The sequence below is a fragment of the Sus scrofa genome, chromosome 13 (genome assembly GCF_000003025.6).
Source record: "Sus scrofa isolate TJ Tabasco breed Duroc chromosome 13, Sscrofa11.1, whole genome shotgun sequence".
NCBI classification, from domain to species: domain Eukaryota; kingdom Metazoa; phylum Chordata; class Mammalia; order Artiodactyla; family Suidae; genus Sus; species Sus scrofa.
This window is the reverse complement of record NC_010455.5, coordinates 139,194,809-139,221,806: the sequence shown is the minus strand read 5'-3', so window position 1 is coordinate 139,221,806 and position 26,998 is coordinate 139,194,809. Positions and strand designations below refer to the sequence as shown.

Below are 26,998 nucleotides of genomic sequence, written 5' to 3'. Positions count from 1 at the left end.
GAAATTTGGATTAGCTCCAGTTTAGGCTATTATGAATAAACTGTCTATTAGCATTTCAGGTATAAGTCTTTATGAAACATTTGTCTGTATTTTCTTGAGTAAATAACTTAAGAACAGAATTACTGAGTCAGGTAGTATTTCTTTATGAGACAGGATAAACTTTTTATGAAGAGGTTATTATCATTTTGTGTTTCTATAAGCAATGTATTAGAGTTTTGGTTTCTCTGCATATTTGTCAATACTTTATATGGTCATCTTTTCAATTTTGTCTATTCCACAAGGTTCAGTCGTATCTAAATGTAGTTTTACATTTTCCTGGTAACTAACTGATGATGTTCAGCATCTTTGAAGTGCTTTATTCATATTTGTGCATCATGTTTGGTGAAAAGTCTATTCAAATCTTTTACCTATTTTTTGAATCAGGTTATCTTATTATTATTGGGATTTCTGTGAATATTTTGTATAAAATACGTGTTTTTTCTCAGTACATGTCTTTTCTTGCCTTGTCATTTTGTTAATGGTCTCTTTTGTAGAACAAAATACGTTAATTTTGATGTCATTGCAGGTTATCAGCTTTTTTTTTATTTTATGGTTTGTTGCTTTTTATGTCTTGTCAAAATGTTGCCTGTTGCCAGATTACTGTGATTTTTCTCCTGATCCATTTTAAATTAATTTTTATATACTGGGGAAGGTAAAAGTTAAGGATCATTTTTTTTACTTATGGATATCCAATTATTTTTACCATTGAGAAGATTATTTTTCCTTTGAATTGCCATAGCACTTTTGTCAAATATTAATTGGCCATTTATGTGTGTTTGTGGATATGCTTTTGTTCTGCTAATATATATCTTTATTTCAATGTCAGCCTGTAATGATTCCTGTAGCTTTTGAATAGGTCTTAATATTATACAGTGTAGGTCCTCAAACTTCCTTATTTTTCAAAAAATCTTGGGCTATTCTAAATCATTGTATTTTCATACATATTCTACTTTTTTGGGTGGCGGGGGTTGAACCTGTGGCCTGCAGAAGTTCCTGGGCCAGGAATTGAATTTGCATCACAGCAGTGACAATGCCAGATCCTTAACCTACTGTGGGAATACCAAGGGAACTCCTTCATAGATATTTTAGAATCATGTTTTCAACTTCTTAAACAAAAACGTTTGCAGGGATTTTTTTTGGGGGGAGGATTTCTTTGGTCAATTTTGGGAAAATTTACAATATTAAGTCTCCTGAACAAGGATCAAGGTATAGCTTTCCATTTAGGTCTTCATTTATTGTCTTCAGTAATGTTTTATAATTTTCAGTGTACCTGTTTTATATATATGTTGTTAAATTTATATCTATTTCATAATTTTGCTGCTATTATGAGTATTGGATAGAGTGCTCTATAAATTTCTACTTAGTCAAGGATGTTGATAACTTTGTGGAAAATTTCTTTATCCTTACTAATTATTATTTATCTAATCTATCACTTATTGAAAGAATAACTTTGAACAGTTATTGAATAGAAGAATTGCATCCTAAAACTTAATTGTACATTTGTCTATATTTCCTTTCACTTGTCAGTATTTCTCCATGTATTTTGAAGCTCTGTTATTTGATAAACAGACATTTAGGATTCCTTTATATTCTTGATAAATTTAGCTCATAATCATTCTTCCTATTTATTCTTCAAAATTGTTCTTGTTCTGAAATATACTTTGTCTACACTAATATTACATTAAAATAGCCACTTCATCCTTCATTTAATTAGTGTTTTCATTGGTATATGTTTTCCATTCTTTTACTTTATATTTGAAGTAGATTTGTTGTAGGCAACATATATTGGATGTGAATTTTTTTTCCACCCAGGCAAACTTTGCTCTTAATTGGAGTGTTTAGACTATTGGCATTAATGTGATTATCCCTGTTGTTGGGTTGAATGCAAACAAATTTTCCTATTTTCTATTTATCCCATTTCTCATCTTTTTTCTTTTTTTTTTTTTTGAATTTGGGTATCTTGTAATGATTCTATCTTATCTCATTATCTTAAGTATTTAACTTTTAAAATTTTAACTAAAATTTGTTTTTAAATCTTTATAGTTTGCTCTATGGTTTATTATATACATATATATAATAAACAGACACACACATATATATATATATCTTTAGCTTATCAAATAAACAAATAGCACTTTACCACTTCACATACACTGTAAGAATTTTTTAAAAGTATACTTCTCTTTCTCTTCCTATTCTAAGTATTACTGTTGTATATTTCTATATATGTTATAAACCCCACAATATGCTGTTATTTTCATTTTATTTTATTTTATTTTATTTTATTTTATTTTATTTTATTTTTTTTTTTTTTTGTCTTTTTGCTATTTCTTTAGGCCGCTCCCGCGGCATATGGAGGTTCCCAGGCTAGGGGTCGAATCGGAGCTGTAGCCACTAGCCTACGCCAGAGCCACAGCAAAGCGGGATCCGAGCCGCGTCTGCAGCCTACACCACAGCTCACGGCAACGCCGGATCGTTAACCCACTGAGCAAGGGCAGGGACCGAACCCGCAACCTCATGGTTCCTAGTCGGATTTGTTAACCACTGCGCCACGACGGGAACTCCTATTTTCATTTTAAATGATCAAGTATTTTCTGAAGAAATAAGTCTTTTAATATTAATCCACATTTTTACCATTTATCATGTTCTTCATTAGATAGAGTAGACCCATATTTCTATCTGGAATCATTTTTTTTTTCTTTTTTCCTTTTATGGCCTCACCTGCAACATATGAAAGTTCCCAGGCCAGAGATCGAATTGGAACTGCAGCTGTGGCCATATCCACATCCACAGTGACACTGGATCCAAGCCACATCTGCACCTCAACTTATAGCAACACCAGATCCTTAACCCACTGAGCAAGGCCAGGGATCAACTCCACATTCTCACAGAGACAGTGTTGGCTCCTTAACCTGCAGAGCCCCATTGGGAACTCCCAAGGAATCATTTTTCTCCTGCTGGAAGGACTTCCTTTATTATTTCTTGTAGTACAGGTCTCCTAGTGATGAATTCCCTCAGCTTTTTATTCATGCATAAAAATCTGAGTATTACCATTTTATTTATTTATTTATTTATTGTCTTTTGTCTTTTTAGGGCCGCACCCACAGCATATGGAGGTTCCCAGGCTAGGGGTCAAAACAGAGCTGAAGCTGCCAGCCTACACCACAGCAACGCAGGATCTGAGCCACATCTGCAACCTACACCACAGCACATGGCATTGCAGGATTTTTAACCCTCTGGGCAAGGCCAAGGATTGAACCCACGCCCTCATGGGTACTAGTCAGGTTTGTTAACCAATGAGCCATGACGGGAGCTCTGGAATATTACCATTTTAAAGATATGTTCTGAATACAGGATTTAATTTTTATCCGTTATTATCATTTGTTGTTTTAAAGATGTCACGCCATAGTCTTTTGGTTTGTATGGTTTCTGACACGTATATTTCATCATTCTTATCTTTGCCTCCATGTAGGAAATATATCTTTTCTCTTTTGGCTGCTTTTAACATTTTTCTACCACTAATTTTAGCTATGTGATTATGCTTGTATTTTTCGTTATGTTTATTCTACTTAGGGTCCTTTGAGTTTCTTAGATCTTTAGGTTTATTGTTATAATTAAATTTGGCTATCATTTTGCTGTTTGGGCTATTATTTCTTCAGATTTGTTTTCTACTGATCTTCTTTTTTGAAACTCCAATTATATTTATTGTAGTCTACTCAATTTTTTTCCCAGGAGTTAGTAATGCTTTGTGGTTTTATAGGTTTTTTTTTTCTCTCATGTTTCATTTTGTAAGACTTAGATTGCTTTTTATTCCAAGTTCACTATTCTCTTCTATAATATTTCATTTTCAGATAATTTTTCATTTCAGGTATATTTTTATCTCTAGAAATTTGAGTCTTTTTAAGATCTTCCATTTCTCACTTTATCACAACCACATTTTCCTCAGCCTCTTTGAATATCTGGAATATACTTTTCAAAACATTTTTAATATCCTTGTCTACAAATTTTATGTTTTACTTCCAGATATGTTTCCATCATTTTTTCCCCTGTGGTTATCAGTCTTTTTTCTTGATTCTTTCTTTGCCTGTTACTTTTCATATAGCTGACATTGTGAATTTCACATTTATATTTTGTTGGATTCTTTTCAGTATATAATTTTCTGGAAAGCACTTATGTTACTTCGAATCATTCGAGTGGGTTCAGAAAAGCCTTTAGTTTATGGCTAATTTGTTAGAGGTACTGAAGTGACACCCTTATGTCTGCTTTCTCATGTATTAGGAGATCTCAGTAGTTTGGCTTGCATGAAATATTATCCGGCTTGCATGAGCTCTGGGAATTGTTCTGCTTTATCTTTTTGGTGATTTGCTCCCAAGCCTGGGGTAGTTTGTTCACATATATGCACAAATCAGTACTAAGACACAATCTCAAGAGGACCATTCTGTTAATCTCTGATGTATTCTATCTGTGCAGCTCTCTCTTCTCTCTAGTATTTTGTGTCATAAATTTAACTGCTTTTGCAGCATCAGCCTCTGAGCTCTGTCTCTTCAGATCAGAAATATTACTGATCTTTCCTTGACTTTTCGTTTCTTGTGCTCTAGCCTGGGAAATCTCTCCATTCACTAAGCTAGAACACTTAACTAGACTACCTCAAGTTTGCTTTTATGCTTCTTTCATCTTATTCCATGTTGACTGTTGAACACTATGTGAAAACTGTTGTTTAATATATTTTGTTCAGCGTTCTAGTTGTTTAAGGTAGGAAATTAAATCCAGTTAAGTATCTTTACTGACTTTTCAACAACCACTGCCTGCCCCCCTCAAACCTAAGATACAACTTTCTAGCATTCTTCCTTTTATTTCAAAAATAAAAATAACTTTTGTTTGATGTCATACATTCTATGTTTTTTCTCTTCTCAGTATTGCATTTGGGAACTCTATCATCCTTGTAAGCAGAAGTAATTAACTATATTTTAACATAAAAAGCTTAGAGATGTTGATTTGCTATAATATGTAATATATATAATATTGCACTTATAATAATAATAAGATAAATTCTACTTTGTGTGGACACTTTTCAAAGTACTTTCTAATTTGATGTTCATAAAAGTCTTGTGAATGAGATAAATCTAGCATTGTAATTCTCATTACAAAGTAAAGAAACTAAGGCCTCATTAATATTCATAATATTCATTAATTTTCTTAGTCATATAACCTATAAGTAAGGGTGTCTTCTAACTTTTATAACAATGTTTTTCCCAGTTTCCAGAGTCTGTCTTACTGGAAACTGAAGAACTTTATGTAAAATAGCCAAACATAGTGTGGTAGAACTGTTAATTTCTTATGAAGAAGGCAAGGTGGTGGAGTTGAAAGAACTAGATTGTGAGTAAGCAGATGATTTATCAACCAGATTCAATCTAAGAATAAAACATCTTGGAACTTATATAAAATGAGAAAAACAACTTTCATACAACTAGTGTATATTTAGTTTAGGAAGCAAAAAGCACAGATTTGCAATTGAGCAGAGGACATGTTGTAAATGGAGAAAAGAGTTTAGTGTATGCCAATGGTTAAGATGACCGAAATGCTTACTTAGGAGAGCTGTTTTAATTTTTCAGATTTAGTTGAGAAATTAATCAAATGGCCTTTGTCTTTTAATAAGCGGAACAAAAATAAAGAACAAAAGATTAATTTTTAATTTTTGTGAATATAAGTTACATCCCTGTTCATATGTACCATGGTATCAAAACCTTAGGTATATGAAGTTAATTTTTATGTAAAATTTTGTGTTGCATATATACTCTGTTTTAAGAAGAGGACTCATTTGGAATGTAATAATTACAATTTTATCTGTAAAAGGAATCTAATTGCATAGTAAGCCTCTGTAGCTATTAAAGTGTCACATTTCTTGATCTATTTCCCTCTTTGTAGCAAATTTTATGTGATTTTTTCTATAAAAACATAAAACTAAGTTAAAGAGCTAATTGAGTAATCACTATTTACATAACACATTTATAATTAAACATAATTACAGATCATTCCTGCTTTTTGCAGCCATGGCTATGACAAGGTTAACATAGCCTATGTATAGGCACAGTATCCTTCCTGACTACACCAGTCACTGCCTGCCCTCCCCAACCCTAAGGTTTATTTCCCAATAATCTTATTTTTTAACTCAAAGATAAAAATAATAATGATTGGTGTGATACATTCTAGTTGCATTTTTTTTTTCTCTCAGAGTTGCATTTGGGAACTGCAATGGGTTGGCTGTGGTGGATTTTATACAGAAGACAGTACTGTTAAGCATGGGGACCATTGACCTATATAGATCAAGTGACCTATATCAACGACAACCACGGTCTCCTCGAAAAAACAAGCAGTTCATTGCAGGTAGGAAATAAAAGAGATGGTTATGAACTTGAGCAGTTCACTTGTTTCCTAACCTTTAGATTTCTTGTCTTTCTTCTGTGATGCTATTCAAATGTACAGCAATATAAAGTCAACATAATTTACAATCCTATGTAAGTAAAATTGGGTAGAAACATAGTGAGACTATTTGAAAGGGTAAAGGAGGTGTGTAAATTTCAATTTGCTATTAAAGTTAGGAAGCATCTCAAGTTTCTTTAATTGAATTACTAATAAATAACAGAAAATGGGAAGTTATTAAGTATGAAAATAAGAAGCTATTAAACATAAAAATCCTAAGAAAATCAGGCTCTCGTGTTGAAAAAATTGCTTGCATTTGTCGTGTTAAACAGGATAATTTTTCATCTAATATAACTTTAAAAATATAAGGTCATCCACTACTTTAAATTTTTAAAATTAACTCCATATTTTAGCTGTCACCCTTCTTTGTTGGATGGTGATTCTTAGAGGTATTTTCACAAATGCAATTAACATTATTAGTCAACATTTTAAAATGCTATAAAAGGATATTTTATTGACAGGACTAGTTATAAGAGAAAAATATATAAGGTTACTAGAATATAAGCCAAAATGCTTTCTATATAAAATGTCAAACTGTGATATGCCAAGTTATCCAAAGTTTTACTGAAATTTCAGTATATATCCAAATAACTGGTTTGTAAACATTGCCAAAATTTTGTATATTTTCTGTCCACTAACATAGTTTATAGTTGATTTAAAAAAATTGGTTGAGCTAAAAGTTTTGCAGATGGAAATGCATCTATAGTACTGTGTGTTATTTTTTAGACAGTTCTTTAAATTTTCAAGTTTTTAAAAATAATCTATTGACTATTGACATCTTTACTAAAGATTATATTAAAGTGAAAAGAATATGTGGTAGAGGTGTTATTTTCAAAATAGCAAGTGTGCCAAATTTAACATCTGAATGTGATAATAAAGGAAGTTTCCTTTTGGACTAAAGAAAATTGCTCCATATACTGAAATTCTTCCTTCTTGTTGATCTTTCTTTTGTAAACCTCAAACCTTTCCAAATTGCTAGTTTAGATCCTTTTCAGGAACATACAAATTCTTTTTCAGAGCATGGAATTTCTTTGTTTTTTATTAGGGATCTCAATTTTTAGCAATATTTTAAGAGTGCTGGAAATTTAAAAATTATACAAGTCCTGCTTCTACCACCAATGGGTTTTGAAAGAAAGGCAGAATAAGGGAAATTGTGCATGTGCATACCATAAGATTCCTTCATTATTGAGACAGAGAAGTTTGATTTTTGAAAGTTTGTGGACTTTTGGTAGAAAGATGTCTGGGGATAGTAGGCACTGTTTACATGCTGAAAACAGCAATTCATTCAGAAAAGCTGTGGATCCTAAGACAGCATCTAAGTTACTTGGTGGATATACACAATGAGGTGACAAAAGTTTATATTTTGACAGAGGAATTACAGCTGCTATTTAACTTAATTTAAACTTACTGAGCCTCTAAAATTATGATTAGAGCTAAGATTTTTAATGATTTTAAAAGTAGGAAAAACTGATGAAGTTGTAAAGTCTGCTTATATTTGGTACATGTAGTGGGTACTTTATGTTATTAAAAAAAATAAAGTAAAATTTCATGGAGTTCCCCTGTGGTTCAATGGAATCAGCCATGTCTCTGCAGCAACCAGGATGCAGGTTCAATCCTGGCCCAGCATAGTGGGTTAAAGAATCTGGTGGTGCTGCTGCTGCGATGTAGGTCACAACTGCAACTCTGATCCCTGGCTGGGGAACTCCATGTACTGCAGGGTGGCCAAAAAAAGTAAAAGAAAAAAAACAAAAATGAAAACAAACCTAAGATCTCTAAGCTTTCTTTGTAATACTGAAGCTTAAGACAGTCGTTTTTGTATTTATGAGGTGACATACATAATCTTTATAAGCCAAATAAGTTTACTGTGTGAAAAAGCTTCTAAGAGTAATATGCCATCTATTTTTATATTTGAGTGAATAAAATTAATACAGCATTCTCATCATTCATCTTTCACCTCTTACTTTCTAATTTATTTTTTAATATCTCCTCTAATTTGATTACCTAAACTTGCTGCAATTTCTTCATCTTGGCTGTTCTAGATTCTGGTATGATATCACTTCCTTTCACTTTAGACTATTTTTCTCTCTTTCTTCTGCCTGCTGCTGATGCTGGTGTTCTGGCATGTTCCAAAGACAACTTTTGCATGCGTGGCCTGTCTAACTTTTATCCTGATTTAACGAAACGGATCCGTACTTCCTATCAGAGTAAGTTCTATAAAGGTTAGGCAATTAGCTTTTTTAAGTCACAATGCTTGGGTTAAATCCATATGTCTGTGCTCAGTAATGTGTTTATTTTTAAACACATTCAGCATGCATGCAAATTTTTTGTTTTGTTATGGAATTGCAACTGATAATTTTAATAAAAATATACAAATATTTCAAATAATTATTGTCATATACCCATTTATTCATATTCATTGTTTCAGTGTTTATTTCAAACCATGCATACCATGTTCTATTAGTCAAAGAGTCATTGTCTTGTGTTTAGAGGAAGAAGAGCTACAGTTTCCTTGTAAATAAAAAGCTTGATATTCTAGTATCAATAATAATTGAATGCTTATTTTGGAAACCTTGTGCCTTTGGCATTTTAGAAAATATTTTAGGGCCACAATATTTGCTTTTTATAATGTAATTAGATTTCTTAGAGTTAGCTAAATATTCCTAATTTTTCATACTTCTTATTAAAATAGAATACACATATACACAGTTCTATAGTGATTTCAGGAACCCAGTAAAACTGGGGTATTAATATGATAAAATAGTAATATTAATATTTACCATGATAGCAAATGCAAATCTGAAGATGGTAGAGTAAGATATTTTTAAAAATGGTGCAGAAAGAGTAGAGCGTATGCTTGGAGGTACGGATGATACTAGTGATGTTACAGGTGAGTATTTACTGACATGAGAAGATATGTATATTAATCAATATGTTATGTTTAAAAAGAAGGTCGGTGGACAATGCATTTAAGATGTGTAAAATATACAAATATGTACACACATATGTTGTTTGCATCCTGAATTTCTTCAGACCTCACCTCACCAGCTTTGTAGATATTTAATGGTATCACATCACTTATAAAAACCTAAAACTTTGTGTTCCACTAGCAAAAGGAAATCATTCACTGTGAAATCCTTAAAATTTTTCTGGGAGTGCCCAGAGGGTGACTTATTTTTGCTCAGAAGTATTCTCTAGTTTTCTATTCTAGCAGAACACCCCTTTTTGGGGTGCTTCTCACTGCCTTTGCTCTTGGTCCCTTGTAATAGAACACTGATAACTAGATTGGCTTCTGCTGTAACTAAAACAGAAACTTTTAGACAGTATGATAATATTTCTTGACACTTGAAAATTGTATGAAATTTTAGTTTCCATAAATAAAATTTCATAAACTTTTATTGGAACACAGCCACACTGATTCATTTACATATTGTCTATGGCTGCTTACAAACTACAATGGCAGATTTGAGTAGTTGCAACAGAAATCATGTGGCCCCATGAGACCTAAATATTTGCTCTCTTGCTCTTTTCATAAAATATCTGTGGACCCCTGACCTATACTATTCTTTGTTACCCATCCTTTGCCACATAAAAGGTTTCAGTCAAAATCTTTCCTGGAAATAATCTCCAGGTGGTTTAGCACACAACGCTAGACTTCTAAATCCTAGTTTAGCCTTTTATACGTGGAATATCCCTCTCCCCAGTGTGTGTGTGTGTGTGTGTGTGTGTGTGTGTGTGAGAGAGAGAGAGAGAGAGAGAGAATGTATCCCTCTATACAGATAGAAAAAGTTCTTGAACATGAGATTGTAGATTGTAGATTTTATAAATTTCTTTTAGTTTTAATGTATTTATGCTATTTATGCTATTTCTATAATGAATGTGTAATGCTTTTTAAGTAATTAGGATAAGAAATTAAGAAATTTAAGAAATTAGGATAAGAAGCAGAAGCAGGAGTTCCTGTTGTGGCGCAGTGGTTAATGAATCCGACTAGGACCCATGAGGTTGCGGGTTCGATCTCCTGCCCTTGCTCAGTGGGTTAAGGACCCGGCGTTGCTGTGAGCTGTGGTGGTAGGTTGCAGACGCGGCTGGGATCCTGCGTTGCTGTGGCTCTGGTGCAGGCCGGCAGCTACAGCTCCAATTAGACCCCTAGCCTGGGAACCTCCACATGCCGCAAGAGTGGCCCTAGAAACGGCAAAAAGACCAAAAAAAAAAAAAAAAAAAAGAAGCAGCAGAAGCAAGCTCTTAATCTAAATTCTGCTGCATCAACCATGACATAAAGGTTAAAAAGTTCTGAAATGTGTTCATTTGCCTTTGATTACTTCAGTAATTTTACGCCTTCTGTATAAAAAAAAAGCCAAGATTTTAAACCTTCATTCAGGGTACTCTAAAATATAAATCTTATCTGCATCTCCAAATGAACTTTCTATTACTCCTATAAAAAACACTCCAGGGTATATTTCTTACTACTCTTATAATTTACTTATATCATCCTTTCTCTGGAAACTCTCTCATTAGATTTCAATCCTTACAGTAAAACTTTCCAGCTACCATCAGAGCCCTTTGTGCCAGTTCCTTAATTTAAATGTCTGCAGTGCCTACAGTGTACAGGCTTGTACACAGTAGTGTCTGAACCATTTAGTTGGTATTTAGCCTAGGTTTTTTTTGTATTATTTATGCATATGATCTACCCTTATAAATACATGATAAAAACCTAAGATCATATCTAAAATTCTTACTATCCTCTACACCCAGCCCATGTATGAGTTCAGCAAGTCAATGACGATGGTAGTGTGATAAAGAGAATGATTACAGACAATTTCACTCACATGAACAGCCAGGAGACTTTTCAAATTTGACAAATGAAAGCAGAAATAGTTTGTGTACTTACTGGGTTACCAGGAGATTCGCAACAGAAATCATAGTTTCTTCTAAACAAAGAAAGTGCCAAGATTTTAGAAGGCCGTAAAGAGATGCATCATATCTTTCTCTATATCTTTCACCATTGGGCTCCTTGGGCGCTCAGACAAGACCTGGATTTGAAATCAGTTTCTTAAATTCTTTTCTTAATAATCAATATCATATATCTTGATTGATTCTTAAATGATTTGAAGGTATATTCTAGCATTTTCTTTTAAAATTTTATAAAAGTATAGCTTTAAATTTATCTATTGGCTCACTTAACCTGTTAACATTTCTACAGTTTTGTTTTATTATAAGAAAGACTTACAGCCTTTTCATGAATTGTTTACTAGCTTTCAGAAGATGTATGTGCATTGTCCCTATTTGGTGAAACATAGCTCAGTTCCATTGAATGTCTATTTTGTTCTGGGTTTGTGCCTGGCAGTTTGACTCAGTGTTATATTATTTAATGGTCATTATAACTCTTTGAGCCATATATTTAATAGTAAATTCTTCTATAGATGAAAAAATTAAAGTTGAAAGAGATTAAATTAGTTTCTCAAAGTCACACAGAATAGTGGGAGAATACATTGGGAAATTTTGGAGAGAAAATAACTAAAAAAGAAACAGATTTTAAAAATGAAAAATAAAAATCTGAAATCAAAAGTTCATAGTATCAATTTGACAGTATATTGTACAGCCATAGAAAGTATCAGTAGAATTGACTAAGTCAATAGAAATGATCAAACAAAAGTAGAGTTTTGTTTTGTTTTTAGGGTTAACAAAAGCTAAATGAACATCAGTAACCTATGGCTGAAATTTTTTCTGAATTTGATGAAAAACATGAACTCTAAGATCCAAGAAGCTCAGAAAACCCTAAACTAGAAAAATATAAAAAAACTATACATAAGACTTCATAGTAAAACTGTCAAAACCAATGTCAGAGAAAATCTTAACAATTAGTAAATAAACTTTCACACAGAGTACCAATGATATGAATATTGAGTGAATTTTTCACTAGATATAATTGAAGACAGAAAACAAGACAATGACATCCTTTAAGTGCTAAAGAAAAAGTAACTGTAAATACAGAATTCCATGTCTAGCAAAAATATTTTTAGGAGTTCCCATTGTATTTCGGCAGTAACAAAGCTGACTAAATATCCATGAGGACGCAGGTTTGATCCCTGGCTTTACTCAGTGGATTAAGGATCTGGCGTTGCTGTGAGCTGTGGTGCAGTTCGCAGATGTAGCTCAGATCCAGTGTTGCTGTGGCTGTGCCATAGGCCAGCCACTGCAGTTCCAATTTGATCCCTAGCCTGGGAACCTCCATGTGCCACAGGTACGACCCTAAAAAGCATCATCATCGTCATAATAATAATAGTGTATATATATGTTAAAAAAATTGTCATAAGCAAATTTGTACTTTAAAAGTGGTAAAACTGTTTTTAAGGCTGAAGGAAAATAATACTATATGGAGATTTAGATACACAGTAAGAATGAAGTGCACTGGAAATAATAAATGTATGGGTAAATATAAAAGATTATTTTCTTATATTAAAATCTTTAAAAGTTATTTTTTTTAATTAAAAACAAACTATATTATGGGGTTTACAACATATAGAAGAAAAATATATGACAGCAATAGCAAAGAATAGGAGGGAGGTAAAGAGATTTATATTGTTGTAAGTTTCATTATAAGAGAAATTATGCAAAAATGATTAAAGGTAGATTGTGATTAGTTATAAATGCATATTATATATCCTTAGAACTACTAAAAAGTGAAACAGGTGTTTAATAGTCAAAGAACATAAAATGGAATACTAAAAAAATATTTGATTTTCTTAAAACAGTGTGAAAAGAACAGAGGGGACAAATTGAAATAAATAGGAAGGTGATAGATATAAACTTAATTCCATCAGTGATTATATCTAAATGTAAGTGAAGAAAACATCCCTCCTCTCCCCCTCAAAGGGGCAGAGATTGTAAGACAAGACAGAAAAAAAAAAATCCAACTATACCCTGTTTATAGGACTTGTACTTTTTTCTATAAAAAAATTTTAGAAATTCTGTAATTTTGATTTGTATGAGATGAACTTTAATTATAAAAATACAAAACAGATTAAACATAAAAAAGGGAAAAAGAATTCCATCAAGACACTACCCCAAGAAAGGTTCATTTGTGCCATATATTAGATTCCAGCTATAAGTAGTACAGTAGAAAATTAACAGAACACTGTATACCAGCTATAATAGAAAAAAAAATTATTATACAACCCCCCCAAAAAAGATACTACCTGAGAAAGCTATATTATAAGATGAAGGAGACTTCAAGACGAGTTAGAGAAGCAGTTCAAAATTATAAAAGAGTTGCTTTATTAGGAAGATATAAAAATCACATACTTGTATAACCTAATAAGGAATATTAAAAATGTATAAAGCAAAAATTGTCAAAGCTAAAGAATGAAATAAATAATCTACAATTATAGCTGTGGATTCATAATTTCTCCTTAGTGACTGATGGAACAAATAGACCAAAACTGGTAAGGCTATGAAAAACTTAAGCAACTCTTTTAACCAAATTAACCTACATAAATCAGCACCCATGCCATACAAATTAAAATATGCATTTTTTTTCAAGTAGACATGGAACATTCACAAATATAGACTGAGTAATGAAACAAGTTATAATGAATCATAATTAAAATAAGGCAGAATATATTCTCTGATCATAAAAGAAATTAAATTAGAAATCAATAACAGAAATATGTCTTTAAATCCCCAAATATTTTAAAATTAAGAATTGCTCATGACTTAAAAAAGAAATCACCCGGGAATTTTTAAAAATATTTTTTGGAGTTCCCATCATGGTGCAGTGGAAATGAATCCAACTAGGAACCATGAGGTTGCAGTTCAATCCCCAGCCTTGCTCAGTGGGTTAAGGATCCAGCATTGCCATGAGCTGTGGTGTAGGTCACAGACGTGGCTCAGATCTGGTGTTGCTGTGGTTGTGGTGTAGGCTGGCAGCTACACCCCTAGCCTGGGAACCTCCATGTGCTGCAGATGTGGCCCTCAAAAAGACAAAAAAAAAAAAAATTTAACTTAGTGGAAATCTAAACACAAAATATCAAAATTTGTGAGAGTTGTTAAAGTAGTACGTGCCTGAAGGAAAATTTAGTACATTAAAGGCTTAAGTTAGAAAAAAAAGAAAGATCTCAAATCAATAAACTTCTTTGTTAAAACACTGAAAAAAGAACAGTGGAACTCTAAAAAAGGAAGGAAATTAAGATTGGAAATCAGTGAAATAGAGAGCAAATGATAGAGTCGATCAACAAAACCATAAGATAATTCTTTTTAAAAAATTGCTAAGATCTATAAAACCCTAGCAAGACTAATAAAGAAGAAAAAATGTAAGTAACCATACCAGGAATGAAAAAGGGAGCATCACTATGTATCCTATAGATATCAAAGATTAAAAATATTAAAGTAAGATCATGAACAACTTTGTCTATAAATTGACAAGATAGATGAAATTAAGAGATTTCTTTAAAAAATTACAAAAACTGGCATCAAACACATTGGAAAATACAAATAGATTCCTATGTCTTAAAAAAATTTCTATTCAGAGTTTAATATCCATAGGAAAGAAAACTGCAGGCCTCAAATGGCTTCACTGATTAGTTCTATAAAACATTTAAGGAAAAAGCAACATTATTATGCAAACAGTTTTAATGATAGAAAAAAAGAGGGCACTCTTCCCAACTGGTTCTTTGAGGCCAGCACAATTTTGAAAAACAAAACCTGGCAAAGACAGTAACTTAAGGGAAAGTCAGGCCAGTCCCACTTATGAACATGAATGTAAAAGTCATAAATAACATATTAGCAAGTGGAAGACAAATATATGTAAGAAAGATAAAAACATAATCAGGTGGATTTATTCCAGGAATATAAATTTAATATTAAAAAAATGCAACACACTTGATTAACATAATAAAGGAGAACAGAATACAGTCATTGCAATACATGCAAAAGTTGTCATGATTTGACATTTATGATAAAAATCCTCAGAAAACCAGAAATAGAATATAGCCTCAAATGAATAAAGCCCATCTATTAAAAACACACAAATGACAATAATTATGAAAAACTGAAATATTGAATACTTTTCCACTAAAATTGGCAACAAGGGAATGATGTCCACTCTCATCATCTTTGTTCAACATTGTACTTGATTTAAGTAAGGGCAAAAAGCAAGCTAAAAAACCAGTTTGTATAAAGATTAGAAAATATTAAAACATTTTATTTGCCAGTGATATTATGGAATATTTAGGAAACCCAAAAAAATCTATTAAAAATCTACAAAAACAATATGTGAACTTTGCAACATTGAAGAATACAAGCCAGTATACAAAATTGATTATATTTATATATAATAGCAGCAAACAATTGAGAAATGTATTTATTTTTAAATGCCCTATACAGGATAGATTTTCAGCTAGCAACCCAAGAAGCATCATAGACACATTTTCCAGAGATAAAGCATAGCTAGTGAAGAGTACTTTTTAAAAAAACAATCACCTAAAGTCTCTGGAAATTGTCCTAAGAGGACACAGAAGATGAGGAAACATTTATTCAAGGAAATCTAATGAAACTTGGTAAAAAGTGACAGTTTGTGGATATGAGCCACAGCTTGCCCTATAGCTCTCCTACCTTCAGGCTTGCAGTAATTCTCATCCCGCCCTCCAAGGTGAAAAGTCCAAATTCCTGGTGAGTGTGGGCAAGATGTCAGAGGCTCCCTGCCAATTCCATTCTAATAGGACAAAAAGTCTACTCTAGATATGGCAAGTCAAAAATGCTGAGGTCCTGATTGTTTCCACCCTAGCCCGCTCATAGGGCAGAGGTTTCATGCCAAAAAGCAAACAAGAATATGTCAAGCTGAGTAGATCAGAGCTTACCACCCCTGCTCATGGCCCAGACTAGAGACTCAAAGGTATTGTCCAGGGGAAGAGTTGAGTCTCCAAGAACATTGAACTCTGAAGCTCTCTCCAAAGGAACTAGCTTTTTATTTGAAACACAATTTGGGAAGTTTGAGCCTAAAAATGCCCCGAAACCAATGAAGAATTTAATGAAGACAAAAATGAGTTAGGTAGCTTAATTAAAAGAAACTAGCTAAACCATAAATGAGCTGGTTCAGAAGAGAGAACCAAGAAGAGGCAGCTAAGAAGACTTCTGGGATTTGAACAGACCTCAGAGACTGACATCAAATATGACTCCTGCCCAAATATAATGTTGAATAATATATGTCCTAGGGTGTTCTCTAAAATAACAGAGTAATCACTTGGCTCTAATTTTGCTATCTAACAACTGGAAATGATATCAACAGAGGCATACTGCTTGCCAGAGAGATCAGGAAAAAGATAAGAGAGAAACCTGCTAAAATCACTGCTATCAAAGAGTGATTGTATATGCAATGAAGGCTGCACACTGAGAAGCAACATCAAATTCTTTGCAATGTAAAGAAAACAATCTTTACTAAACAAAGAAATAAGTGGATTACAACCATAAAAACCAGAAAGGAGGAGGGAAGGAAATCAGGAATCAGTATCCAGAATTGCTATATTGCTTAAAATGTCCAGCTAACAACAAAATATTATGAGACATGTGAAGAAACAGGAAAGTGTGACCCATTGCCAAGAAAAAAAGCAAAGCAACAGATAATGCCTCTGAGAGGGCCCAGATGTTAGATTTAACAAAGACCTCACAGCAGCTATTAAAAATATGTTTAAAGAACTAAAAGATACAAAGCTTGAAGCTATAAGGGAAACTATGATGATAATGTCTCATCAAATAAAGAATATCAACAGAGATGGAAGTCATAAAAAGAACCAGATGGAACTATTTTGTACCATGCACAATAATTAATTCAAAATGGATTAATATCTTGAATGTAAGATCTGAAACCAACAAATACCTAGAAGAAAACATAGGTGGTAAGCTCCATGACATGAGTATTGGAAGTGATTTTTTAGATTTGACACCAAAAGCAAAGACAACAAAATAAAAAATAAATGTGATTACATCAAACTAAAATGCTTCTCAACACCAAAGGAAACCATCAACAAAGTGAAAAAGCAATCTACTGAATGGTAAAAGTTATTTGCAAATCATATATCTGATAATGATTAATATCTAAAATATATTTTAAAACTTATACAACTCAACAGCAAATAAAATGATTTTTAAAATGGGCAGGAGATCTGAATAGAAACTTTTCCAAAAAAGACATATAGATAGCCAACAGCTAGAAGAAAACATGCATAATAGCAGTAATCATCGGAGAAATGCAAATCAAAACTACAATGAGAAATTACCTTAGACCTGTTGGAATAGCTATTATCAGAAAGACAAACAACAAATGCTGTTGAGAAAATGGATAAAAGGAAAACCTTGTGCATTGTTAGTGGAAATGTAAATTGATTCAGGCATTATGTTGAATAGTACAGAGGTTCCTCAAAAAATTAAAAACAGAACCATCATGTGATCTAGCAATTCCATTTTTGAATATCCAAGGAAAATGAAAACACTAACTCAAAAAGATATATACACTAATTCTTATTGCCTACTTATTTACAATAGCCAAGATATAAAAATAACCTAAGTGTCCATCAATAATGAATGGATAAAGAAAATATGCAATGGAATAGTATTCAGCTATTAAAAAAAGAAGGAAATCTTGTCATTTGTGACACCATGAATGGAACTTGAGGGCATTATACTAAGTGAAATAAGTCACACAGAGAACTGCAAATACTGTGTGGAATCATGTATATGTGGAATCTAAAAACAAACAACAACCACAAAAAACAAGCTTATAGATACAGAGAATAGAGGTTGCCAGAAGGAGAGTCAGTGGGTGACAGAGGTCAGGAAAAAAATGTAAATTCTGGTGTTGAAAAGTATATTAAGTATAGAAAATTTTAGTAAAATCACACATTTGGGCTGGCCAAAATAAGAATCAGCAAACTTGAAGGTAGATTGACAGAAATTATGCAGAAAAAAATTGCATAAAAATTAACAAACCCTTACAGAAGTGTAAGATACCTTAAATGAACCAATATGCCCATAGTAAGAGTTGTAGAATGAGGGAAGAGAGAAAAAGAAGCAAAAAAATATTCGAAGACATAATGGCTGAAAACTTCCAGAATTTGAAGAAGTCCAGGTAGGATAAAAGCAAAGATATTCACACTTAGACACATCATAGTAAAAATGCTGAAAGACAGAAGTATCAAAAGCAGTAACTGAAAAGTAACTTGACGCATACAAGGGAACTCCAAGAGAATATACTCAATGGAGGCCAGAAGGCTTTAGGCACATTTTCAAAGTTCTCAAAGGAAAAAACTATCAACCAAGAATCTTATATCCAACAAAATTATCTTTCAAAAAATGTAGGTGAAATAAAGATATTCCTAGAGAAATAAAAACATAATTTATTGGTAGTAAAGCCATCTTACAGGAAATAATAAAGGAAGTCCTCAGGCTGAAAGAAGGTGACACAGATGATAATTAAACTCCACATAAAGAAAAAAACACTGTTAGGGTAATTAAGTATAAAAAATATAATAGAGTAAATGTATTATTTTGTCTTCTCCTAATTGATTTAAATAGCAGTTTATGAAATAAACTATGTATCATTAGGTCTACAATATATAGAAATATAATATGTTTCCAAATAATAACACAAAAGAGGTAGGTGGGGGCAAAGTTGTATTTGACACCAGAGGGTGTATCAGAACAAATAAAGAGAGCCAGAAATGATAAATCAGGATAGTATACAAACTTTTTAAATATGTTTGTCCTCTTTTAATCTCCTGGCTTTTATAAAAAACATAAAACTACGTAAAGCAATAATTTTTTTTTTTGTCTTTTGTCTTTTCAGAGCTGCACCTGCATCATATGGAGGTTCCCAGGCTGGGGGTCTAATCGGAGTTGTTGCTGCTGGCCCATGCCAGAGCTATAGCAATGCCAGATCCTAGCTGCACCTGCGACCTACACCACAGCTCACGGCAACTCTGGATAGTTAACCCACCGAGTGAGGCCAGGTATCAAACCTGCAACTTCATGGTTCCTAGACAGATTCGTTTCTGCTGCACCACGACAGGAACTTCTAAAGCAGTAATTATAACAATATAATGTTGAGTTTGTAACACATATGGATGAAATATATGTACCAGCAATAGCATATAAAAGGGTAAGAGGAAATGGAGTTATAAGTGTAACATTTCTATATGTCGCTGGAATTGTTAGTATACATCTGAAGTAGATTCTGATAAAATGCATATGTTAAGTCTCAGTAACCACAAAGAGCTCCAAAAACACAGTGAAAAATTCATTAAAGAAATTTAACACATTAACTAGAAAATACATAATGCCAAAGTAGTAAGAAAGGATTAGAGGGGGTTTAAAATGAGACATATGGAAAACCTAAGTAAAATGACAGATGCAATCCAACTATATCAATATTTTTAAATGTGGATAAATTTAATAATCCAATTAAAAGATTGCTGGACTGGATTTTTAAATAAATCAAGATCCAATTCTATGCTGTCTGAAGGTAACAAAAAAAGATACAAGTAGATTGAAAGTAAAAGGATGAACTATTGCATTTGAAATGGATTAGCAATGAGATCCTGCTGTGTAGCACTGGGAACTATGTCTAGTTACTTATGATGAAGCATGATAATGTGAGAAAATAGAATGTATACATGTATGTGTAACTGGGTCACCATGCTGTACATAGAAAAATGTATTGGGGAAATAACAAAAATAAATAATTAAATTTTTTAAAAAAAGTAAAAGGATGGACGAGGTCACATCAACAGCAAACATAAGAAAACTGGAATAGCTCTAACATCAGACAAAATAGATTTTTTTTTTAGGGCTGCACCTGAGGCATATGGATGGTCCCAAGCTAGGTGTCAAAATCAGAGCTACAGCTGCTGGCCTACGCCAGAGCCACAGCAACGTGGGGTCCAAGTTGCAGCTGCAACCTACACCACAGTTCATGGCAATGCTGGATCCTTAACCCACTGAGAGAGGCCAGGGTCAAATCCACATCCTCATGCTTACTAACTAGTTGGACTAGTTTCCACTGAGTCACAATGGGAACTCCCAGACAAAATAGATTTTAAAGCAGAAAATTTACTGGACCAAAAAAGGACATTTAAAATGATAAATGGTCAATATATTAAGAAGATAGAACAATTATAAACATACGCACTTAACAACAGAGCTAAAAAGTACATGAAGTAAAGAGTTCCCGTCGTGGCACACCAGAAACGAATCAGGCTAGGAACCATGAGGTTGCAGGTTCGATCTCTGGCCTTGCTCAATGGGTCTAGGATCCGGCGTTGCCGTGAACTGTGGTATAGGTTGCAGACGTGCCTCGGATCTGCATAGGCAGACGTGCTGTGGCTCTGGCATAGGCTGGCAGCTGTACCTCCAATTGGACCCCTAGCCTGGGAACCTCCACATGCCACGGGTGTGGCTCTAAAAAGAAAAAAAAAAAGTACATGAAGTAATATCTGACAGCAGAATCAAAGAGAGAAACACAGTTCAACAATAATTATTGGAAATTTTGATACTCCACTTTCAAATATTATATAAGAACTAAGCAGAAGGCCGAAAAGGAAATAGAAGACTTGAAAAGTGCCATGTACTATGAGACCTCTATATTCAAATCTACAGAAAGAAAATGTTTAAACATTATATAAATGGAAGAAGACTGAATATTTTTAAGCTGTCTATTCTACTATATTTACCAAGAGACTTATCACAATGCAATAATAATCTAGTATATCTTTTTGTAAAAATTGACAAACTGATTCTAAAATGTATACAGAGGAGTTCTCTGGCGGCTCAATAGGTTACAGATCTAGCATAGTCACTGCAATGGCTCTGGTCACTGCTGTGGCACAGGTTTGATCCCTTGGCCTGGGAACTTCCACATGCCATGAGCATAGGCAAAAAAAATAAAATAAAATAAATAAAATGTATATAGAAATGCAAAGAATCTGGAATAATTGAAACACTTTTATTTCACTACTTGATTTCAACATGTACTATAAACCTATATTAATTAGACAGTGTGATTGTCAAAAAAAGAAAAACAAATAAATGATTACAGAATAGATAATCCAGAAGTTGACCCACGCCTTTTCTTCTTTTTTGGCTGCAACCATGGCATGTGACAGTTCCTGGGCCAGGAATTGAACCTCAAACCTTCACAGAAGTGACCTGAGCTCCTGCAGTGACAATGCCAGATCCTTAACCCACTGTGCCACAAGAGGACTGGCCAGTTTATCTTTGACTAAAGCACTAATAAAAATCAATGAGGAAAGGAAAAAATCTTTTAATAAATAATAATGGAACAATTGGGAAACTATAAAGGGAAAAAATGGACCTTGATGAAAAATTAATTCAAGAATTATAATCCTGAAAATGAAAGCTAAAAATTTTTTAAGTTTCTGGGAGAAAACAAAGAATGGTATCTTCATTACTACAGGGTAAGCAACAACTACTTATACAGAAATAGAAAAAAATAAATAAAAGAAAAAGTTAATAAGTTTTTATTAAGGTAAATTAATTTTTGGCTCATCAAAAGACATTTTCATTAAGAAAATGGAAAGATAAGCTGAAGGAAAATATTCATAATACCTACTTATGACAAAAGACTCTTAACCAAAATATATAAAGAATTCAATTCAAGGTCTGCATTACTCAGTCCTGTAACTTTAAATAGTTTAAACTCTTTGAATTTACAGCTTCCTATTTAAAAATCATTAAGAGTTGGCGTAGGAGTTCCCATTGTGGCGCAGTGGTTAACGAATCTGACTAGGAACCATGAAGTTGCGGGTTTGATCCCTGGCGTTGTTTAGTGGGTTGAGGATCTGGTGTTGCCCGGAGCTGTGGTGTAGGTTGCAGACACAGCTTGGTTTCTGCATTGCTGCGGCTCTGGTGTGGGCCGGTGGCCACAGCTCCGATGAGACCTCTAGCTGGGAACTCCATATGCTGTGGGAAGCGGCTCTGGAAAAGGCAAAAAGACTGAAAAAAAAAAAAAAGACTTGGTATGGAGTGTCACAATAGATCTTTTCTAAAATTCTATTATTTTTTAACCTACAGTGAATTTATTGCTATTAATTATATAAAGAAGGGAAAGGAATATGAATAAAGATGGTTTGGGCAATTTATAATAGCTCTTAAATACCCCCTGGATATGGGGGTTTACATTAAAGTAGAAACTATGAATATTTATGAAGAAAATATATATGAAGCTCTCCAATAAGGGTAGGGAAACCATAAAGATAGTTTATGAATGCCGCAGGAATTCAGTCTGGCAGATAGTGGGAACTGCAAAATGTTTATTAATCTATTGTGTCTGTCCTTGTATCTGTCAAGAAAGTGACAAAAGAAAATAAGAAATATTAGAAATGAGAAAAACAGTGCTTAATATAAAAAGGAGTTTGAAACCATTGAACAAATCACTTAGTGTTTACCCCACACTCCCGCATTTTTATAAATAAGTGTAATATTTAAAAGTTGTAGCATCCTTTTAAAGCCCTTTTAAAAAGCCAATAACTATTCCTCTTGAAAGTCGAAGATTTGATGAGATCTTTTAAAAAATGGCCTCTAATTTATGTTGGTTTGTGTCTATTTTCAGATCAAAGTAGGTCATTTATTAAAATAGCTATTTCATGTGAAAAAAAGGGGGATTTTATAATCTTTTCTACCGCCATATTCAATTGTTATATGTTATTATTTTTTCTATATCATTGTTAAAATTTTTCAAAATAATTGTCATGAGCGTAGAAAAACTTTCACGGGGGGGAACCCTTTTTAAACTAATAGAAATTAAGAATTATTTATTAAATGTTAGAAAAATTTATTCTTATTTCATTTTCAGGTTTAACTGAGCTGAATGACAGTCCAGTTCCCCTGGAACTTGAGCGCTGCAAGTCTCCCACTTCAGGTAAACATGAGGGGTAACTTTCAGGCTTCTGGCAATTCACTGCAGTAATCTACTACCTTATTTTCATAATTCTTGTAATGTGAAATTCATAATTTTAGTAATTAGGTATAATTTCACTTCTGAAAGTTAACCATAAGCAAATTCTATTCAAAATAAAGTTGAAATAAGTGTCCTAAAAATATTTTTGGCTTCCCCAAATGAAGATCAAAGGTATGTGTGCAATACTTTTAAAGATATTTTAAAGGAAGGTTATTTTGCAGATATATTAATAATGCTAAGTAAAAATCGGTAATATACAGAAACTCTGTCTTATAGCTAGAGTTGAATTAGTGGGAAATACATACACATGCAGGAGCATATGAAACCATCCCTTCGGATACAGTTTTGAAGCATGTATATTCATTGGCAAAGAAAAATGATAAAATAATATGTTGGAAGTAAAACATCAAGATAAAGTATGAGGCCATTAAAATATATTAAAAATATGAGTATAAATATTCTTGGGAATAAATCTTTAAAGTATGTGAAAAATATCGACAGTAGAAATTGTTGGATGGTGGCATTGTGAAGATTTGCTTATTTTTAAAATTTTTATTTATTTCATTTTTCTGTAATGTATGTATAATAATATGTAAATTTTAAGCACCAAATATATTAGGTAAATCTTTGACATTGAAATGTAGATCTGTTTCAGAGAGTATCAAGAATTACCATTTTTATTTAAATGATTTTATATTTAACTTAGTACACACTTATGAACATTTAGTAACTTCTTTATAAGGCAATGAGATTTTGACTTTTAGAATTCAATTAGAATTATGACATTTCTTTAATTTACTCCCTTGAGAGTTGTTAGTTGTTTATTTTTATTCTTCAGGAATGTGTGCTGAGAAGAATCTAGTTGTGTCCCACATAAATTTTTGTTTAAATCAAATGTAATCCATATTTTATTTCTTTCATTTTAAACACATTCTCATACATTAATTCTTTCTTTTGCATTCCCATTGGCACTCTCCTAATTTAGGTATTTAATACACCATACCTAGAATATCACAAAAATAGTCTAACAAGTATCTCTTATCCATCTCTCCCTCTTAGAATTCATTTTGCATATCATGTTGCAAAATTAACCTCCTTAAAGTATTACTTTGATATTTTCCTATGTCAGAAGTCTTCAATTAAAATACAATTCAACATCCTATATCAAATTTAAATAACCTCACTTTAAATTATCATCCATAATCTAAATTTGAATAGTGATACATTTAAAAGATTAAAACATCAAAAAGAAATAGGATAAAAAGATCTCCCTCCTATCCTTCCCCAGACATTGTCTCCATCCTCTTGAAAATCTAAACATTATTGTTAGTTTCTTGTTTTTCCTTCCAGAAAATTTGTGTTTGTAAATAAACCAAAAAGAATATACTTTTTTGATTTCTGTTTTATACCAAAGTAATATATTGCATTCATTTCACTGTACATTGCCTGTCTCACTTCACAGTGTATCTTACTTTCCATATCATTATATAAAGTATCTTCTCATTCTTATTTCCATTTATATGATATTGAATTGCATGGGTGTACTAAAATATATTTAATCATTTCACCAGTTAAAGGACACTTGGTTTAGTACCAATCTTTTTGCTGTGTCAAACAATGTTGCAGTGACTAACCATGGTACATGCCTCACTTTAAATGTGTGCATGTATACCTATTAGATAAGTTCCTAAAATTGAAATTGCTGGGTCAAAGAGTATATACTTGTTTAATCTTTATAGATACTCCCCATTTACCCTCCTTGGGGTTTGCAAAGTTTTATCTCCTTCCAGCAATAATATGCAAACACTGGTTAGGAGATAAAACTTTGCAAACCCCAAGGAGGGTAATTTTTTTTTATTTTTGCAAATCTATTTGGTACAAAGGATATGTCAATGCAGTTTCAACTTATCTCACATATTATAAGTGATGTTGAAAACTTTTCATATATTTAAGAGCTCTTTAAATATTTTTTGTAAATCATCTATCCATATACTTTGCGCATTTTCAGTTTTTTCTTTTCATGAGTAGTTCTGTTCATAAGTTAAAATTTTTCTTTTGTGACATTAGATCCAAATATTTTTCTCAATTTAACTTTTAACTTTGCTTATGGTATGTCTTACCTTAAAGCATTTTTTTTTAATCAGACATTGATCTTTTCTCTTCAAGACTTCTTTCTTTATACCCAACAATTTATTTATTTATTTTTATTGTCTTTTTGCTATTTCTTGGGCCGCTCCTGTGGCATATGGAGGTTCCCAGGCTAGGGGTCGAATCGGAGCTGTAGCCACCAGCCTACGCCAGAGCCACAGCAACACGGGATACGAGCCGCATCTGCAACCTACACCACAGCTCATGGCAACGCCGGATCCTTAATCCACTGAGCGAGGCCAAGGACCGAACCCGCAACCTCATGGTTCCTAGTCGGATTCGTTAACCACTGAGCCATGACGGGAACTCCTATACCCAACAATTTAAATACTATTGGTTATCTCCTTTATAAAGCTTTGATAGAATTCCCTGCCAAGTCATTTACCCGTTATAGTTAACTTATTTTGTGTATTTGCACTTTGCCTGAAAAGAAAAAATTATTATGAAAAATTTCTAAAAATTTACATATGCAGATTGAAAGCCTATCTTTCTTTAATTAGGCTAGCTAATAGTTGATTTTGCTGTTTATTTAAACCCAAACAATGGTTTTACTGTTTTTTGTTTGTTTAGTTTACTAATTTCTGCTTTTATTTTTATTAGTTCCCTCCTGCTTTACTTCATTTTATTTTTCACTTTTCAATTTTTGGTGTTAGATGCTTAATTTATTTGTATCTATTATTTCTTACATATTTATATAATTTAACAAGGCTAAATTTCCCTTTGGATGCTAAACATAAAATAGTTTGATGTATTATGATTGCATTAACAGTACTTTCTATATAGTAGACAATTTGTTTATATTTCTTTGACAGAGTTATTTAATGTAAATGCATAGCATTAGGTAGCTGTGTTACCTTATTAATCATATTATTTAAGTCTTTCATGTCTTAGGATTATTTGACTTTCAAAGATGGGGGAAAGGTGAATTAAAATATTTTATTAATAATGCGTTTCGGTCTATTTTTCCATGTATATGTACTGGTTTTTAACAGTATTCATGTGTAAATATGCAAAAATATATCCACAAGAGTACATCCTAAAAAAAAAAAAAAAGTACATCCTTTGCCAGTTAATCACCATTGTTCATTTCATACTGTGTCCATCACTGAATTCACCTTGTTTGCTATTAATACCACAACTGTTGCTTTTCTTATTTGTAAATTTTATTTTATACACCTTGGCCTTTCCTCTTTTAAGGTAAACTTTTTAAAACTGAGATGTACTATGTAAACATCAAAGTGCATAATTCTTAAGAGTTCAGGTTGATTAGTTTTTATAAATGAACATATTGTATAAACATATGAAGATCAAGATATAGAATAGAATGTTAACTAGAATCCCATACACCTCACTTATGCCCCTCTCAGCCAC

General features: G+C 32.6%; 1 protein-coding gene across 18 annotated transcripts in view; it reads left to right on the top strand.

Annotated features, from left to right (window-relative positions):
• The window catches only part of STXBP5L (syntaxin binding protein 5 like), a 374,297-nt gene that overhangs the window by 269,421 nt on the left and 77,878 nt on the right, over positions 1-26,998 (top strand). For 8 of the 18 annotated variants that reach the window (XM_021070284.1, XM_021070287.1, XM_021070294.1 and 5 more), the window contains 3 exons: positions 6,272-6,423; positions 8,559-8,723; positions 23,375-23,440. In XM_021070284.1, coding sequence (XP_020925943.1) covers positions 6,272-6,423; positions 8,559-8,723; positions 23,375-23,440 — 383 coding nt within the window. The remainder of the gene's footprint in view (positions 1-6,271; positions 6,424-8,558; positions 8,724-23,374; positions 23,441-26,998) is intronic. The other 10 variants (XM_021070298.1, XM_021070290.1, XM_021070292.1 and 7 more) reach the window with 3 other exon arrangements.